This window comes from Scardinius erythrophthalmus (assembly GCF_964197995.2).
Source record: "Scardinius erythrophthalmus genome assembly, chromosome: 6".
NCBI lineage: Eukaryota > Metazoa > Chordata > Actinopteri > Cypriniformes > Leuciscidae > Scardinius > Scardinius erythrophthalmus.
In genome coordinates, this window is record NC_138226.1 from 3,162,255 (window position 1) to 3,182,759 (window position 20,505).

The window sequence follows — 20,505 nt, forward strand, 5'->3', positions numbered from 1 at the left end:
GGATTTATTTGAAAATAAAAAATCATTAAAAATCACTGAAATGTATTGGTCAAAATTATGAGAATGCTACTGAAGTTTGTCCTACTGAGAGTATCCTTATCTTTAATGTTTTGAATCTTGAATTTGGTCCCAAATATGTTTTATGTAAACTGCTTTGATTAATTTTAAATATGTTTTTCATGTTACTAAATAATAATATGTACTTTATATAAATGTACTTTTGTGTTTTGAGGAAACTTGTATCAAATAACTAAAGTACATCGTAAAAATCTTTGTTTTTGTGGGAGTGGCCATTGGCTCTTGCTCATGAATATTTAATTAGGTAGGCCTGGGCAGGAATGGAACTGTATATGGACTTTAAATAGTTGTTGGTAATTAATATCTGATAACAACAGATCTCTGCAATTCTGTTTTGTATTACATTGTTTCTAATCGTGATCTGTTTAACTAAGCTGAACGCTGTTCATATGCAAAAAAAATTATGTTTATGTAATATGTTTCGTCTATGTCATATATTACACTCAGACTTTTCTTTTTCAAAATTCACATATGAAGTTTGACTGTGTAATTTAAGTTGTAGAGTCTCTTTAGATTATATTATCCACACACCTCATTTCCTCAAAAAAGGAAATGTGCTATATTCTAAAAAAACATATTCATATTCTTATGCATTATAATAAATGCATTATAATATTTGCAGATTCCTTGTTACATCTGTTTTAATGCATTATACTTTTTAAAGGTGTAACAATGAAGATAAGTATTATAACTGTGGTTACAATTATTCATGAGATCATACAATGCATTACAAAACACATTTATAATGCATTATACAGTATATAAATCTTTTAAATAGAGTGTTATATAACCCTATCTTCTATATATCTAGTGAAGTCAAATCAGCTTAAATAATTAGTGGGGTTCAGATAACATAATAATTTGAGTTTCTGTTGATAAAACCAATCTCCTTCTTTGTATTAACTTACATTTTTAGTTTCAATGAACTTAAGACAATCAGGTCGCCTATACTTTTACGTTTTACTAATTTTTTACTTTTACAGTGTACTAGATAGTTGTTCACTTTACTCAATACACTTGAGCTGATATTAATAAATCAGTGCAACCACATAAAACTAAAACTTTTTAGCATGGTTATATGACACAGCTCAATCCTGATTTCTCACGTAGCCTATGTTATTAGTTTCCTTTATAGGGATTTTATGTAATGTATGTATTTTATTATGACCTAAATCAAGTCACCTACTTTTATTTTTTACTTACTTTTTACTTTTTCAGTGTACTTACTGTAAATGGATAGTTGTTCACTTTAAACAATAGGTCTACAATTGTGCTGATATTAATAAATCAGTGCAACCACATAAAACTAAAACTTTTTAGCATGGTTAAATGACTCGGCTCAATCCTCATTTATCACGTAGCCTATATACACTGTAAAAAATGATATGACCAATAAGTTATGACAAGTTTTTTTGCTTAAACTCATCAAAATAAGAAATTGTAGGTTATACAAGATTCAATTAATTTTTTTCAAGTCAGTTTAATGTAATTTAAGTTAAACATCGAAGTTGATTGTACTTAAAAACTTAAGTCTTTTTTTTTTAAACAGTGTGGATTATTTGTTTACTTTATAGGGTTGTTATGTACCTGTTCCGGCCCTTGGAAGCATATCCTGCACACCGGGGTTCCTTCTGCATAGCTGATGAAGGAGAAGCGGTCTTCCCTCCGGTCCTTGGAGAACTCATCCGCCACCGCGGGGCCCGTCCACCCGGATCCGCCTTCAGGAGCCTCGGGCCCGGCAGAGTCCTCTGTGGACGGGGTGCTCCAGTCCCGGAGCCGGTGGGCTCGTAAGGTATTGTTGTTTTCTGAAGCATACGGGCTGATTCTGGCCGTTTGTCCGCTCATGGGGCTTGTGTGATCCTGTGGCCCGAGCAGAAACACCTTGAGGTCACGGAAGAGAACGCAACAGCGGCTCTTCAACATGCCGTGACCGCTCAACATCCGAGAACGGGAAGAATCCAGCTCAACTAATGCAGGTTCCCTTCGAGTTCAGACTGTGAAGAGTGAATAGCCATGGTATTCCACAAAGCCCAGAAAAAATCGAGAACTTAAACTGAATGTGTGCGTTACAGTTCCTGCAGTGAGTTCATTGCACTTTTAAAATTGATTGCACGTGAGAAGTTGTGAAATAATTAAGTGCCATAATCAGTCAGTGATCTAGCCTAGGCTATATTTCGGCATGCATTATTAGGAAAAAAATAACAGAAAGGCAGTAAACAGGTGTCAGAAGCCATATGATCGATTTATTCCATTGGCTTTGTGGTCTGTGTATTTCCTCCAGCAAAGTAAAACTCGTGTGTTTCTCGCATTCCTCGCCGGTGTGAAATCATTCAGGAGTCTGAGGCTCGACGCAGGCGATGTTTCCTCTCGCGCTCGTCTCGAGATCACATCTGTTATTCCATCATTCAGTGGATCAGGGATCGTGTGTGTGTAATCCGTGAGTTGTTCTCCTCCTCTGCTCGGTGTCGGAGTGTGTGTCTGATGCTGCGGGTTCAGCACTGTGATTCCCGGGACAGCTCCCGGTTCCCGAACACACGTCACGCGCGCGGACGATGCGGGAGGAGGGAGAGGGACATGATGATGATGATGATGATGATGAAGTTGCCCATCAGTCTGTATTTATTGTATTTCGTTTAATTTTTTTTAACTCTGTAACCTGAATTATTTACACATTGACAAGAAAATGAACAGGATAACAAAGGTGGTAAAGTTGTAGATTAGTTTTTCTTTACCATATTTTGACTTTTTTAATATTATCAAACCGTTTTGTGTAATTTTGAATGCTTCAGAGTGAGAAAAAAACTGTACTACCACAAAACATCACAGAATTCATCAAATCTATTGCTGACCATTCATTTTGTTTTGTGCTTTAGTAATCAGTGTTCTATTTTTATATATACATTTGGTTAATTACAATATATGTTGGCCAAAAATAATTGTTATATGTTACCTTTTACATTATTCTTTTTCGTGATTCATTCATTCATTCATTCATTTGTTATCTATCTATCTATCTATCTATCTATCTATCTATCTATCTATCTATCTATCTATCTATCTATCTATCTATCTATCTATCTATCTATCTATCTATCAAGTTATAGGCTACCGTAAAAATGATTTTATCTTTACATTTTTTTTATAAATAAAATTTTATAGGGGTGAATCCAGGCTGATCGGGACACTTTCCCCCAGTCATTTCGATGGAAAAAAAAAGTTTTCTTTAAATATTCATGGAGTAGCCTAAAAGTGACAACTAGCCCTGAAGTCCAGTATAACTTGTGCTATACAATTTAACTAACCTGTTTCTCTAAGCAGCGGTGACAAAAGAGCTTAATTTCGCTTCTTTTTTATTGTAAAGCACATTTACCAAGAATATTATTATCACCATATTAAAATAAGCGTGTTGACCCTTTACCCCGCCCACCAGTCACATCTGGCCTCCCCATTGGAGAACGCTTGCGTCCATCACAGTACGACCAGCAGCGCACTGACGTTACGTTACGTGACGTCTTTCTGTCATATCCGCCTCACCGCGTCTTTTAAAGTAGTTTAAAGTTTATCTCTATAACCAATAATAATTAACCTTTATTTCACGCGTTCTTTAAGATTACTCAAAAAACAAAATTAACATTAAATGACTCGGGTTTGAATCAATTTGATTTGACAGTGTTATAAACCCTCTATGATCTGAACTTCGACAGCATCAAGAAGCAGAATATGTAAACAAACGATACTGGAAGCAGACTGAGAAGATTACAGTAACACGGTAATGTATGTATATATGTGAACGCTTAAAATACGACATGTATGTGTTATGCTACTGTACGTTTTAGCAAGAAACTCATAAGTCTGTGTGTGTGTGTCAAGTCACCTTTATTTATATAGCGCTTTTTACAATACATATTGTTTCAAAGCAGCTTACAGTGATAACAGGAAAATAATGCAACAAAGTTTGTTTCTGTTGTACAGCAGATCTAGAAGAAAATAGCGTCATAGTCCAGTTTAAGTTCAGTAATGGTTCATTTTTGTTGTAAAAAAGCTATTAATTTAGTTCATTTGTATATATATATATATATAGCTGCTAATATGGAGAAAACCGTAATGTCATCGTCCATCTCAATTCAGTTCTCATAAAATAGTGTCAATGCAGACAGATCGATAAAACTGTTGAATATTAAGTGTCCCCAACTAAGCAAGCCAAAGGCAACAGTGGCAAGGAACCAAAACTCCATCAGTGTGTGTGTTTTTGGGGGTGTGTCTTATGTTTGTGCTCATCATTAACAGCGGTGATGTCTCTGAGTCTGACACCGGAGCAGCAGCGGAGGATAGAGGAGAACAGAAAGCGCGCTCTGGCCAGAAGAGCTGAGAAACAGGCTCAACTCACCCCTGGATCTGCCCAAACCCAGCACACACACTCCGTCTGTGCAGAGCCAGGCCCAGCGAAGAACAGCCAGCTGTTTGCATCTGATCGGGCACATCCAGGGGCACCTGCTCATGCTGCACGACAGGTGGGCACACACTCCTGAACGAAGAAATCACTCTGATATAGTTTTTATGCTTGAGTGTCAGATAGTCAATGTGCAGAGCTGATGTCAATTATTGATTTATTTCTGCTCTGCTCAATAACTTAAAGGGTAAATTCACCCAAAAATGAAAATAATCCTATAATTTACTCACCCTCAAGCCATCCTAGGTGTATATGACTTTCTTCTTTCAGCCAAACACAATTATATTAAAAATATCCTGTCCCTTCCAAGCTTTTTAATGGGAGTTAATGGTACCTGAGATTTTGAATCCCAAAAAAGTCCGTCCATCCATCATAAAAGTCAGTCATACGACTCCAGGGGGTTAATAAAGGCCTTCTGAAGCAAAGCCATGCATTTTTGTAAGAAAAATATCCATATTTATGACTTCATAAACTATATCACTGGCTTCCGGTAACGGCTGTACACAAGTCTAGTTCTGGCAGAAGAGTGACCTCTGACCCTTTAAAGGGATAGTTCCCCCAAAAATTACAATTTTGTCATTATTTACTTACACAAAAGAAGATATTTTGAAGAGCGAATGTAACCAAACAGTTGATGGACCCCATTGACTTCCATAGTCAAAATAATTAGTTTTCAACTATATACATTTTGTCATTTTAAGTTAATATTTTAAAAAGTGTTAGAATTTTGTGCCCATAATTGCTATTATTATACATAACGCCATTATTTGTATAATAAATGGGTGCCATTTGCGCATAAAGTTTATATGAATACTCGATTACTAGGTAGAAACTCGTTTTCCATTCTGTCTAATATTTCTAAACTGAAAACCTTCAAACTTTTAAAACTTCTTCAAACTTTCTGGCAAGGCTTTTTCATGCCAACTTAAAACTTTTTTATTTAGTTCTATTATTATACATAACGCCATTATTTGTATAATAAATGGGTGCCATTTATGCATAAAGTTTATATGAATACTCAATTACTAGGTAGAAAAGTGTGTTTTGTGTGTGTGTGTCTGAAGTTCTGTGCTCATTTTTGCAGACTCAGCCCTTAGACTCTAAAGGTCCCTGTACAAAGACAACACCTCCAACTTCCAACACTGCCTCTCCAACGTGTAGCTTTTATGGACAGGCGGACAAACCGGCAATAGGAGAAAAGCGCCCGTGTAAACTCCCTGAAGCAGGAGGAAATATCCCCGTGAAGAAGCCGGCGGTGTCCGTGAAAGGGAGATGCGTGTCGCACACAGAAAACCGCTTCCGAGTGGAGGTCGGCTACCATGCAGACCTCATCACAGTATTCAAAAGCATTCCCTCCAAGAACTACGGTGAGGACGACCACTACTGACAGAGAGTTTAAAGCGTGCAAAAAACAAGTATTTTAAATTGTCATAATATTTTTACAATATTATTACTATTTTTTTTGTATTTTTAATCACATACAGTACAGGTCAAAAGTTTGGAAACATTACTATTTTTAATGTTTTTGAAAGAAGTTTCTTCTGCTCATCAAGCCTGCATTTATTTGATCAAAAATACAGAAAAAAGCTAGCCTGGCTAACGTCAGACCTCTTCTCATTGTGACGTGGTCTGGGAACCTCATTTTCTCGTATTTGAGGCGTGGTTTACGAATGCCCAGAGCCGTTTATTGGGCGCTACGAATGTCTATCAAATGCGCTGCACGTAGCTCATAGCCAATCGTTTCAATTATACCAGATGACGTATGTAGAGCGGCAGAAATTCGACGAGGAAGAAGACGAAATAAACTTGCGTTCTAAACTACTTAGAACACTCTCTAAGGCTGCATCGAAAGGTAACTTCGCGTCTGCTGCCATGTTGGATCCATAGATATAAACAAACTGCTTCGGTGTGTCACATAGACGTCGTCATCGTCTTGCTGCTCCCTCCCCGTTCTGTGATTGGTTCCCTTTTTGAGGGGAAAATCTGGTCCATGGTGTCCATGGTGTCCAGGCTGCCTAGCAGCGTGAATAAAATCGTACTGCACGCAAGGCAGCATGGGGAAACCCAGGCTAGAAAAAAACAGTAATATTGTGAAATATTATTACAACTTAAAATAATAGTTTTCTATTTGAATATACTTTAAAAAATAATTTATTCCTGTGATGCAAAGCTGAATTTTCAGCATCATTACTCCAGTCTTCAGTGACACATGTGACTTCCAGTCTATCACATGATCCTTTAGAAATCATTCTAATATTCTGATTTATTATGAGTGTTGGAAACAGTTCTGCTGCCTAATATATTTGATGAATAAAAGGTTAAAAAGAACCAATTCTTTCCAAATAAAAAAATATTTTCTAATAATATAAATCTTCTTTACTATCACTTTTTATCAATTTAACACATCCTTGCTGAATAAAAGTATTGATATATTTAAAAAAAAGAAAGAAGAAAAATTACTGACCAGTAGTGTATATTGTTGTTACAAAAGATTTCTATTTTTAAAACATTTGCTTCTTTTTTATTTATTTATTTTTATTATTTTTTTACTTTTTATTCATCAAAGTATCCTAAAAAAGTATCACAGGTTATGAAAAAATATTAAGCAGCAGAACTGTTTCCAACTTTGATAATGAATCATCATATTAGAATGATTTCTAAAGGATCATGTGATAGAATGGAGTAATGATCCTGAAAATTCAGCTTTGCATCACAGAAATAAATGATAATTTAAAGTATAATAAATTGAAAACCAATTATTTTAAATTGTAATAATATATCACAATATTACATTTTTTTTCTGTATTTTTTATCAAATAAATGCAGCCTTGGTGTACGGAAGAGACTTCTTTTAAAAAAAATAAAAAAAACGTACCGATCAAAAACTTTTGAACGGATGTGTATGCTAATTAATCTTAAAGGAAAATGCTTGATGGCCTATAATATTTATGCATTTGTCATTTCTCTGCTGTCACAGATCCTGCTACAAAAATGTGGAACTTCAGCCTTGAGGACTACCAGATGCTGAGTACGTCTTCATGAGCGTTACTTGGCATATTTGAGTACATCTATTAGCTGTACATCTATTAAAATTAGTGCTGGGCAACGATTAATCACATCCAAAATAAGAAATTTTGTTTTTCGCATAATATATGTGTATAAATATTTTGTATATATAAATACACACACATGCATGTATATATTTAAGAAAAATGTGTTATTTATATATAAAATATTTATATTTATAATATATATATATATAATATGGAAATATTTCTTAAATATATACATGCATATTACAAAATAATTATACACAGTACACAAAAACTTTTATTTTGGATGCGATTAATCGTTGCACAGCGCTAATTATAATTCATGTATTTTGTGTAGCGCAGGGTGTAATGGTGTTGGTTTGTGTTTCAGTGGAGCAGGCAGTGCGTTTGCCCTCCGTCTCTTTGAAACCTCTGGCTGGGATGGAAGGGCTGAATATTTCAGCGTCCACCGGTCGCCCTAAAGATGCGGCAGCTCTGGCAGCTCTGATGCGACTCTGTCAGGGTTGGCAGAAACCAGGAGCCACGGTAAAGGGGAAGTGCGTTTTAGTGTCTCGCTCTCGGCTGGAAGTCGATATTGGATACCAGGCTGATGTTATTGCAATCTTCAAGCAAATGCCGTCCAAATGTTATGGTGAGTGAAATAAATGTAATGCCAAAAAACAGTAAGAAGTCACTTTCCATGAATTGGGTAGATAACTGATCAAAATTAGATTTTTCTTTTCAACAAACGGTCAGGGAAAGTTTAATTAACGAAGTCAAACAAATTTTTTTTATATGAACTGTTTTATTTTCTCTTAATTTTATTAGGTTTGCAACGTTATGAGGCATATTTATAAAATTAAGTCAGGTGGAAGATTTTTTAATTTCTTATAATAAAAATCAAAATGAAATTTATACATATTAAAAGGTATGCAATAAACGATTACAGATTTAGCCTAAATTTAGTTGCCACTCAGTAGTGACTAGATAATTTTTAATCCGTTTTTAAAATAATTTTGTTATTGACAAACTTACATTTCCCATCAATTAAAGACAAATGTTTTTTTTTTTATATATATATACTGGGGTCGAGTGGTTAAATTTGATGAACTATTCCAAATGATGTCACTTCCTGGGTGACACGATGTTAAGGCATAATAAAATAAAAATCCTGCTGTAACAGGGTTGCATGCAAAATGGACGACAAACTAAATATTATAGTTAAATAATATAATTAAAATATGTTTTTAAATGTATTTATTCATATTTAATAATATATATAAAAATGTATAAAATATCAAAATATTTATATTTAATATTATAAATGTATATATTTACACTCCAAAAAAACCCATAGGATTTGTGCCTTTACTGTTCAAAAAAATAATTGGTCACCGAAGTGTGTGGAAAGTTCCAGAAGGCTTTGACGGATCATTTTATTCTTTGTTTGAATATTATTAGACATGAAGACCAGAAAGTGGACTTTCCTTCTGGAGGACTACGGGCAGCTCAGTGAGTTGTTTAAAATTTTGTTCATTTGATTTAAGTGAATTCTTTGTTCATGTACTTGTTTTATGTTTTGGCCTTAAAGTTGAATGAGTACCTTATTTTCCGTAATATAAGTCAAAAAAAATTTTATCATCTAAAACATGCTGTGACTTTCATAATGTAATTAACATCAAGCATGCCAAACATGTATAAAGCGCACACATTTGGATTTGTGACATGAGCTCAAGTTTATTTGTATAGCCACTAGTTTCAGGTTTGCATGTTGTTTTATACTGTATATTTTGAATACCGTTATATGAATATGTTTGAGTATTGATATGTTTATAAATGTTTTATTTTATTTATTGGTATTTTACATAATTTCTGAATGTAATAAGAAATTGTGACTTGTGCACTTATGCAGCCTATTTATAATTTTTGCAAATGCAATTTTGACTCGGTGTAACCCGGTGTAAAATATAGTACATGTACAGTCGTTGCTGATGATGTCTTGTGTCTAGTGTTGGATCTGAAGGAGCTGTCTGCGGTGGAGATTGAGCCTTTACCTCACGCTGTGCTCCAGTCCTTCTGCGCTCAGTTTGAGAAGAGTGAGTCCAGAGCTCCAGTCCCTCCTGAGGCCGATCTCTCGCACGTTGATCAACATCTCACACGCAGCCTCATGCCTTTCCAGAGAGACGGAGTCAAGTAGGTCTCCATTACCAGACATTGTTTGGTTAGATAGAAAGATACTTGGTGCATTGGTAACACTTTACAATAAGGTTCATTAGTTAACTACCTTAGTTAGTAATGTAATGTTTGCTAATGTCTCAGCTTTGCAGTGTCCAGACAGGGCCGTTTGCTTCTGGCTGATGACATGGGCCTGGGGAAAACGGTCCAGGCCATCTGCATCGCTGCTTTCTACAGGAGTGAGTGGCCTCTGCTGGTGGTCGCCCCGTCCTCAGTGCGCTTCACATGGGCTGAGGTACACACACTTACCTTTAGACTACAGAGATGTTTTTTTGAGGATGCATGTCACACCTATACTACCGTTTTTGTTCACCAAGTCTGATCAAAAATACAATAAAAACAGTGCAATGTTATTACAACTCAAAAGTTAAGAATATATTGTAAAATGTAATTTATTCCTGTGATCAAAGCTGAATTTTCAGCATCATTACTCCAGTCTTCAGTGTCACATGATCCTTCAGAAATCACTCTAATATGATGATTTGCTGCTCAAGAAACTGATTATTATAAATTTTGAAAACAGTTGTGCTGCTGCTGAAACTGATACATTTGTTTCAAGATTCTTTGATGAATAGAAAGTTCAAAAGAACAAAAGAAGAATTTATTTGAAGTAGACAGTAGCTGCGTTTCCATTACCCTTCAAATTGCGCAAATTGAAATTGCGAATTGAAAATACGCTTAATGGAAACACGTCAATTTCGCAAAAACTCCCATTTATCGCAAAAAAGTTTTTACGCTCGCATGAGGAGGTTTTTCAGGCAATTCGAAAAAGGAATATTTCGCAAAACTGCAATGGAAACAGTTTTTGTGCATTTACAGGTCACCTGACGTAGATGACGCGGTGTGTTTGGACAGAAGCTGAGACAGAGCTCTTTATTAAATTTATGTAAGACAAAAGAATTACAGGAATACTGGATTCTAAACCTCAAATAAATGGCACAATCAAGACCTCGGAGCAGAAATGAGTGAGAAACACCCAGAAACACTTCATATGTGCCGCTCACAGTATAATAAGGGTCGTTCCTTACCATTAATGATTGGAAAACACACACACATCTCCTTCGATTAATAATAATGGCTAGTGCAGTGGCTGGGATAAGTTTTAGTCGCATAACATCAGTTAATGGAAACGCCGTCATTTCGCAATAGTTTTTTGTTGACATTTAGAAAAAATCGCAAAAGTTTTGCGCAAATCTGTAATGGAAACGCGCCTACTGACACTTCTGATCAATTTAATGCATCCTTGCTGAACAAGAGAGTAGGGGTTTTTCTCAAAACCAAGAATGCAAAGAACGGACTTGTGTTCTTGGGGAGAACGCTCTTGCTAGTTGTTCTTGGAAGAATGAACTCACGAGGTGACGAGCACACAGAACGCCGCTGACAGTTTGAGACGATGTGTGTTCTTGCTGGTATTGCGCAATAATACCCCTGCACAGACGCCGTCTGCAGTAGCCTACCCAAACATAACGAGAATTATTGACGATAACAGCCAGGCTTTATCGCCTACCCTCAGCTCAAGGGATTACTCTGCAACTGTACACTATGTAATGTATATTTATAACAATAAAGCTACCAACGCTGGAGATTCTCACTTCCGAGAACATTTGAGCGCATTTTCGATTCGCCATAAATTTTCGAAAAATGCCAATATTTGAAATCTACACAGTTGATTTCTCGCATCAAATGTTCTCAGAAGTGAATTTAGTGATGAAATAACGCACGAAATTGTAGAAAAACGACTTGCTGTATTGACCTCTCGTTCCTCGAATGCCGAAATGAATGCTGGGATATTTCTGCCGTTAAGTTCACACAAGTTACCAACCTATGCATCCTCGGTAAAATGGGCGTGTCAAGAACACTTCCGGGATTTTTAACCGTTCTTGCCAAAATGCAAACTTGTGTATTGGGACGGTACTTGGGCAGCGACTGATGACGTTTCACAAGTCCACAAGAACGCAAGTACAGACAAGAACGCATATTGAGAAACGGCCTAGATCTAACTGGTTAAAAAAACTATTTCCATCTGAAATTCAGAATAAACAGTATTTGTGTGACTGCCCGTGACTGATACATTATTTTTCATATTTTTCATGGGTTTTAAGCAGTGGTGAGTGCTTTAAGTGCAGTGGTCACATGTTTACCTAAGCAATCTTTATACATTATATTAAATAATACTCTTCTTGCATTTCAATATTTAAGAGAATAAAAGCACCATAATACTTTTGCTTTCTACATTAGAATAGTCGACTGTTCATAATTGGGTGTTAATTAAAAAGCAGTTCTGAGTTTGAAGCAGCATTGCAGACACCAAAATATAAAAAAAAGATCTGTTCACATTTTGCAATTGATAAATAAATGGCATCTGTGTTTCTACACACCAAAAAGCACCAGCTGTCAGGTCTTCTTTTTATAAGCGGATGCCTGATGTGAAATCTGATTTATTAATTCATATTTTCCGTCGCTGCACCCTTGAGGAAGGACAAATCCTCCTCTTCCCCAGCAGGGATTCGTCATGGTAGATTATAAAGTTTGAAGGGAAATGCTGAAGGTTTTGCGGTGTTCCTTTTGTAAGCTTTTAGTCACACGAATCAACTTCTTCAAAATAGCTGAAATAGCAGAAAAAGTCACTCGAAGACTTGATTTCTCACCCTTTTCCCTCAGGCGTTCCGCCGATGGCTGCCGTCTGTGAGAGCCGACAGCATTAATGTGGTGGTTACAGGCCGAGACAGCCTGCGCGCCGGTCTCATCAACATCATCAGCTACGACCTGCTCAACAAGATGGACAAACAGCAGCCGTCCAGCCCCTTCAGTGTCATCATTATGGTGAGAGCTGAGACACTCTTCTAATCACTCTCATTTACTGACTGCATTAGAACTTTAGCTTGTGCATGTGTCTATAGCCGTGTTCTATCCACCTATTTTTATGCGCATTTTGGGATATCGCATAAAAAAAACGCAAATATGTGCTCAATTGAGTCGGTTAAACGTTTTATGCATATAAACTAGGGCTGCACAATATATCGAAATATCGCAAATGTATATATCGCAATATGCATATCGCAACAGTATAGCGAATACGACTTTGGGTAAATTTGAATTAGCTCAAGAATATAGGGAATTTTGGAAATATTAATAATTATGACTCATTTATAATTCATTATAATTCATAAGTCGCATGTACATTTATTTTATCAATTATAGAGATTAACTGGTTCTGTAACTGATCTAATCGTTATTCGTCCAGCGAGTAACGGTGAGATTATCACAGTTAAGAAGGGTTATCTCTTTACAAACTCCAAGAAAGTTTAGGTTCTGGCCACGAACAGTAAACTTTATGAGTTTATTAATTAAAACTACTGAATGTAGTCTAATATCGAGCTTGTAGCTGGATCTTTTGTTTCATTGACTTTAGAATGGTGGGTTTTCAAACACAGAGACAGTGAAAAGTATAAATGGATTTTAATAAATGTGACTAAAGATTATATGAGCTACGAATAGAAACGTACGTAAAAATGCAAACAATAAACACAAACAAACATTTAAACAATAATAACATACGTGATAAGAATAAAATGAAATGAAATGAAAGAAAGAAAGAGAGAAATAGAGAGAAGGGAAAAGCTAGTAATTGTTACATACAGAAACCTAAACGACGGACCCCAGAAAAGCAGCTTTTATCAGATAAATATACTTGCACGTCTGTTCTCTGTTTGGTTGATGCTGAAAGCGCGGACGAGGTCCTGTTTCGACTGCGTCTTCCAGTGTCGCGGGAAGCTTGAAAAGGCTCACTGAAATGTAACGTTACCGAGAAAGTTCGTCTTCATCTTCCGTGAAGGAAGAGGCAAATATAACTTAGTTGCAAAGGAACGGCTGCTACGACTCGAACATGTGTTTGTCCGAGGCCTTCCGGGATGTTCCTCGGGGAAGCGTCGCGCCGGTAGAAGAGGAGGAAGGATGAGAGCGAGGTGAGAGAGGGAGAGGTGAGAGAGAGAGGTGAGAGAGCCCGCTGTGTTTTGAAGGAGCTCAAGTCACGCCCCCTTGCGTGCGTGACCCAATCGCCTGGGAGGACGTATTGTGGTCATGTCCTTTCATTTGGAAAGGTACACGCCTCTTCTAACTAATGCTGGCGGAATAAACTTCATTCATAAACATTTATAAAACTGGTATTAATCAAATAATGCATCCTCTAATATTCTGTGCTAAATATTCAACACCGTTGTGTTCTTCTGAACAAAACAATACCGCGAATGACAATTCTGTTAGTCAACAACACAAAGAAACAGGATTTCTCGTGATTACATGCATATTAAACTGATTACATATCAATAAAGCTTATAGATATCGTATTTCGGGTATAAGGATCATAAGCACAGCAAGAAATACATTTTAAACATTTTAAAAAGGTAATTTTGACCACAAGTGGTCGGGCATGATAAGGAGTCTGTGTTTTGTGTGTGTGTATGCAGAGTCGTGCACACGTGGAACCGCGTGGCGAACTTTGTCCTTCCTTTTCAGTGTGAATATCTTCTTGAGTTGATGAGATTAACTCAGGGGACCTGACCGAGCATCTGCTAACACTGTTGTTTTGTTTTGAGGGGTTAATCAGTACCTTTTGTTTGTTGATTAGATTTGATTAATCAACACAAAGGCACAAAACCTGATCATCTGCTTTCCGTTACAACAGCTTGCACACTGCAAAAAATGCTTTTCTTACTTAGTATTTTTGTCTTGTTTCCAGTCCAAATATCTAAAAATTCTTAAATCAAGATGCATTTACTAAAGTAGTAAAATGCCATAAGATATTATGTCTTGTTTTCTGGGGAAATAAATCAAAATTAAGTGAGTTTTTGCTTAAAACAACCAAAATGATCTGTCCATGGGGTAAGAAAAATAATCTTGTTTCTGTTATTAAGATTATTTTTCTTACCCCATGGACAGATTATTTTGTTTGTTTTAAGCAAAAACTCACTTTTGATTAATTCCCCTGGAAAACAAGACATAATATCTTATCTAATTTTACTTATCTAGAAAATGCAACTTGATTTAAGAATTGTTTTGATATTTGGACTGGAAACCAGACAAAAATACTAAGAAAAGCATTTTTTGCAGTGCAATAACTGGGGTCATGAACAAAAGACAGAGAGAAAATCACTCACTGCTCTTGGCTGAATAACTTTTGTAGCTTTAATAAGAATCAGTGTATATTTAATTTATACAGTGAAAACTAAGCAGTGTTTTATTTTTACTTATTTTTATTTTTATGTTTTATTCAGTTTCTGTTGTTAAATAACCCAAATGTAGGATAACCTGAACCCCTAAACCCCGTGGTTTACACTGATGTTAAAATAACACTTATACTACAGGGCCGTTGAATGCTTGAATCTGATTGGTTGACGAACGTTCTTAGGTGTGCATTATTTTCAGGGAAACGCACAGCTAAAGTAGTTCCAGGCAGGTCTTGACCGCATTACAGTTCCATATCACTTCGCGTAGTTAACGGCAATAACAGAAAATAGGATACAATTCATAACAAGAAAAAAACATTTAGCCGCATGAGCTTGATCTGGAATTTTCAATGTCTAGCTTCACAATCAATAGAAACATGCCGTTTAATTTGAATAAATAAAGTATATTCCTATCTATTATCAATAGAAAATTAAACTGAATATAGGCTAAATAAATGGATAGTCCTGCAGCACAGATTATTATTGCAGATAATATAACAAACAAATAATTATTGATAGGCCTTACTTGTTAAAAGGGCTTTGTGTTTCATTTATTTGGCTAGTCTGTCATCTGTCAATAATAGGAAAAAAAATAATGAATTCGAATTAATTAAAAGGAATTGAATTAATAAATAAATAATAATATTGACGCACATGCTTTTCTGTCTCATTATTGCAACATCTCTCTCTCTAATAACTGCATTAATAACTAGGGACACACTTTAAGGCCGGTTATGAATGTAATTTGATACGTATGACTGATCATGCCCAAACGCGTGTTCAGCGCGTTCAGTCTGTGTTCAAAGTCGGTGTTTAAAATCTGCTGCAGTCGATGAAAACAGTCAGAGAATGTGTCAGCTAGTCGTGTGTCCCAGCATTAGTCTGCTATCAGTGGCTCAAACCTCCGTTACTAACTCGTTACGTTTTGGACGTTTTGGAATTAGTACGGAGGCATTGGTTTAGATGCGTAAGAAATTAGTCCTACATACAAGAGCGTTTTAATGACAAAAACTTTACAAACGTCTTGAAATACATAATCTGAACAATGTTTCAAGGTGTGGTAACTGTAGTATAAGCGGAATAATTGACGACAGGCCGTTTAATTATTAGAAAAATAATGCACACCCGAGGTGAACGGCCACTCAGCTTCGCGTCATGACCGCATTACCACCTCGGGTGTGCATTATTTTTCTAATAATTAAACGGCCTGTCGTCAATTATTCCTTACTTCTTATGCTACAGTAAAACACTGCTGTTCACTTTCAGAAGCTGTAGGGATTTTTATTCTCATAAAAAGAAACACGTATGAAGGTTATATCATTTTAAATATATTTTTAAGATAATTTAAGTTTATTTTACACATTTGTAAGTATTATTGTATCGCATATCGAATTATATCGCATTATATAATGAGTTATGGCATATCGCATTTTTCTTCGATATCATGCAGCCGTAATATAAACCGATGGAAACACATTTACTGAATCAATTTCCTGATGCGCATCAAAACAGACACGTGACTTTGTGATGGGACGTCATAACTGGACCAACCAGCGGATCGATCTCATTGCACAGCATCTGAAATGTTGTTTTGCTCAACGTCAAAGTGGTTCAGTGTAATTTTCCCTTCCAGAACTCCTTTCCCAAACAGCCACCTCTGAAAGCAACATAACTTTATTGTATTTCGTCAGCATTTATTATACATGAAATTATGATATACAGTGGCTTCTCCTACTGCAGCAACTTCCATTTTTCTTAGTGATATTTACTGTAGCACCAGTTAATCAGGAAGTGACGGTTTTGTTCTCTTCGGCTCAGTGGATGGAGGCGGTGCCTTATTCGCAAATGTTTTAATGCGATATTCCAATTAATTCTCAACTTTGGATGGAAACACGGCTTATGAGAGTCCAGGTTTGTGTAACTAATGCAGTTTGTGTCAAGCATGACATGCACTCTCAGATGTATTATTAACAAAACTCTCATACCGACCCAATTTTCCTCACTTCATTTGTAAATGCCTGAAGAAAATAGTTTTTGATAACATTTGAATACTCACTGCATATTCAGTTATTATGGAAGACATTATTTTACTGATAGTTGTGCTTCTGCTGTCTCTGACTTTAGTCACATAATCACGAAATTCAGTCATTTTAGGGCCACAATAATCAGAAAAATGTTCGTCTGTCTGTTTACACCACCGTTCAAAAAGGTCAGTACAAATTTTTAAAAAGAAATTGTCATGATGCATTAAGTAATCAAAAGAGACACTAAAGATATTTGGATTGTTTAAATAAATAAAACATAAATAAATGCAAAAGAAAATAAATGCTGTTGTATTGAACTTTCTATTCATCAGAGAAGACTAAAACATTTAAATGTATTAAAGTTTCAACAGAAATATGAAGTAAATCGTGGCCATCTAAAAGTATATTTTCTTTTGTCTGCATGTCATGTGCAGGGCTCTGCAATTTTTACCATATTTTTGATCAAATAAATGCAGTATTAGTGAACATAAGAGTTTTTTTCAAAAAGCTTAAAGGGATACTTCACCGATTAGCATTAAGCTTTGTATCAGTAGAAACCCGGTAGTATTCTCGAATGACCGTGCTTCCCTCCCTCATGTCCCCCTGAGACGAGAGATTTCTGTATTGTGTGTCTGAAAAAAAAACTCAGATGATGCAAAAATCGTAATTTATCGTCATCAGAGGCTTTTCTATCCAGAGGCGAGAGACTACAGCCAGTAGGAGGAGCTCGTCCCGCATGTCCTCAACCCGCCCATAGGGGGATCTCACCATAAAACGCCGTCTTTTCAGTTTCGAGTCGACTAGTAGCCTAGTTGTATCATTTCTTCCGATACTGCCCTCTGTAACCGGTAGGCGTGGTTTGGGCGGGGCCTCGTAGGGCAGCGAAGCAAGTGCATTCTGGGAGTTGTTGTCTTTCATCCACATGAGCCAAAAATACATTTTCTGGCTTTTCTCAGTCTAGAAGGCACCAACTTCTAAAATAATTTCACATTTCTGCTACATAAATGACCCCATTTAAATACACATTCATCTTTCCAGCAGTGAAATATCCCTTTAAGAAAAACTTAGTATTCCTTTTAGTAGCCACCGACTCAGCATCCCTATATCCTTCAAATATCAAGACTTTTAAAAGCTCTTTTGAGCTCTTCCAAGGTGGATCCAGTAGCAGGATGTGATCTGAATTCTTCCTGTTTTCTGTTTGTTGTTTGTGTACAGGACGAGTCTCACTTCCTTAAGAACATGAAAACTGCTCGCTGTCGGGCGGCTCTTCCTCTGCTCAAGGTTTGCTGCTTCAGGCTTATTTTAGGCATCATTCATAGAGGTGAAGTCTAAAACACTGCAGTTTGGTTGATCCTGCCCTGTGCTATTGAAGTTTTAAGTCTGTCTAGAGTTCACAGACACTGGCTGTGTCTCAAAACCAAATGTAAATGTCTACCAAGCCAAAATATTGCCCAGAAAACCATAAAAGTTCAAATTAAGACAGCCATTAATATTAGAATGTTAATTTGTTATTTTACAGTAAAATAGAGGTGGATTAGTTTAGTTTATTTAATTTATTTAACAGTGACCATGTGTAGTACTCCCTTTAGCATTAAATGAGAGTGAGAGAGTCAGTGGTCCTCTCTGTGTTGTTTTTTTATTATTTAATCATTGTTTTCCATGTCATGAAACAAATGTAATTTTCTTAACTCTCAATAAATAAGTAAACAAATATACACACAAAGAAAACAATAAATATAATAATAATAATAAATACAATATCCAGACTCTCTCACAGTTGTTTCACACAGTAGATGATTGATACACTAACAGATTTTCTATAATAGAACTAAACCAAAATCATTAATAAAACAAACATCCAATTGAACTAAAATAGTAGACGCCAAAGCATCTAAATAACAGTTATTTTTCTGAAATCTTATCATTTTTACTAACCTTTAGCAATAAATGAGAGCGAGAGAGACGAAAACTGTGTTATTTCAGTCAGTGGTCCTCTCTGTTGTTTGAGGAAGCCACAGTCGTCATGGCAACTCTCAACTCCCAACTGCCACTCCGAATTCAAAAAATGCAAATGTCCAATGCAAACCACTGATCTATATAGAATGACATTATATAGATCAGTGATGCAAACTCATTATAATTAAAGTAGTTACATAAAACATAAACTGTATATACATTGAAATAGACATATATAAATACAAAATAATATATATATATATATATATATATATATATATATATATAAACACTTAAATATTTTTGTGACCCAAATATACAGGGTGGTCACACATGCACAACAAATGTTGTGTCAGAGTTAGCTAGATAGCTAATTTGCATCTGTGGTCCCATGGGCAGGATTACATAAAATTACATGTAACATAAAATTACAGCACTCCATTACAATCCAGGAAAAAGAAGAAAATAATAATAATATCACATCACAATATAACAAATTGCAACATCACAATATCAAATCACACACAAAAAAAAAAATCCAAATGAATGATCACATGATTGAATTTTCTGAAGCCATAATTTAAGTGCCGTTTTAAAAATACTAAATGATGTACACTTTCTAATATGAACAGAAATAACAGAAAAAACTGTCAACAATTTATAATTTTTGATAATAATGCAGTGATGAAAACTCGTCTCTGATGCTTCTAATGAAAGATCTGTGATGAAACAGGCCGCTAAGAGAGTGATCCTGCTGTCGGGAACGCCTGCCATGTCCAGACCGGCTGAGCTGTACACTCAGATCCTGGCTGTCAGGCCTTCCCTGTTTCCACGCTTCCATGACTTCGGCACACGATACTGTGATGCTAAACAGGTGCGTACATCTCTATACAGGTGTGTTCTTGGTTCATACCTTGAAGTGTAGGGCGGCACGATTAATCGAAATAAACAGAAATATGATATGGCTTAGTGCGATTATCAAATCACAAAGGCTGCGCTTAAAGCGTTAGTTCACCCAAAAATGAAAATTCTGTCAGTAATTACTCACCCTCCTGTTGTTCAACCCCGTAAGACTTTCATTCATCTTCAGAACACAAATTAAGATATTTTTGATTAAATCTGAGAGCTGTCTCACTCCTCCATAGGCTTCTAGGTAATTGAGCTAGCTAATAGTCCAAGTGACTACAGTCACAACTAGTGACTACTACTAGAGCACCTTAAGTTTATCAAGTGACGAGAATACTTTTTGTGTGCAAAAACAAAACAAAAATAACAACTTTATTCAACTCTTCATTTTCTTCGGTGTTTCTCTGAGTGAGTTCACGAGTGTAACAGCGCTTCTGGGTTGTACGTCAGAACGGAGGCTCACTATTGGCCAGCATCACACTCATCACACACATGACCAGCGTCGACCAATAGTGAGCCTCCGTTCTGACGTACAACCCAGAAGCGCTGCGCTGTTACACTCGTGAACTCACTCAGAGAAACACCGAAGAAAATGAAGA

The 20,505-nt window shown here is 36.1% G+C and overlaps 2 protein-coding genes across 8 annotated transcripts in view; one reads left to right on the top strand and one right to left on the bottom strand.

The window, feature by feature from the left end:
• The window catches only part of LOC308691947 (E3 ubiquitin-protein ligase MARCHF4-like), a 32,074-nt gene extending 29,881 nt beyond the window's left edge, over positions 1–2,193 (bottom strand). The window contains exon 1 of the mRNA XM_081367554.1: positions 1,666–2,193. Coding sequence (XP_081223680.1) covers positions 1,666–2,019 — 354 coding nt within the window. The 5' untranslated portion in view covers positions 2,020–2,193. The remainder of the gene's footprint in view (positions 1–1,665) is intronic.
• Positions 2,194–3,548: 1,355 nt separating this feature from the next.
• LOC308691974 (SWI/SNF-related matrix-associated actin-dependent regulator of chromatin subfamily A-like protein 1) overlaps positions 3,549–20,505 on the top strand; it is a 30,931-nt gene continuing 13,974 nt past the window's right edge. For 3 of the 7 annotated variants that reach the window (XR_014030290.1, XM_081367598.1, XM_081367600.1), the window contains exons 1-11: positions 3,568–3,852; positions 4,366–4,589; positions 5,613–5,895; positions 7,506–7,556; positions 7,952–8,212; positions 9,022–9,072; positions 9,570–9,753; positions 9,880–10,030; positions 12,457–12,618; positions 18,260–18,325; positions 19,734–19,874. Coding sequence is in view for 3 of the 7 variants with exons in the window: in XM_081367598.1 (XP_081223724.1) it covers positions 4,371–4,589; positions 5,613–5,895; positions 7,506–7,556; positions 7,952–8,212; positions 9,022–9,072; positions 9,570–9,753; positions 9,880–10,030; positions 12,457–12,618; positions 18,260–18,325; positions 19,734–19,874 (1,569 nt within the window). In the remaining 4 variants the exon portion in view is untranslated. Of the gene's footprint in view, positions 3,853–4,365; positions 4,590–5,612; positions 5,896–7,505; positions 7,557–7,951; positions 8,213–9,021; positions 9,073–9,569; positions 9,754–9,879; positions 10,031–12,456; positions 12,619–18,259; positions 18,326–19,733; positions 19,875–20,505 lie in introns of all 7 variants that reach the window. The other 4 variants (XR_014030288.1, XR_014030289.1, XM_081367599.1 and 1 more) reach the window with 4 other exon arrangements.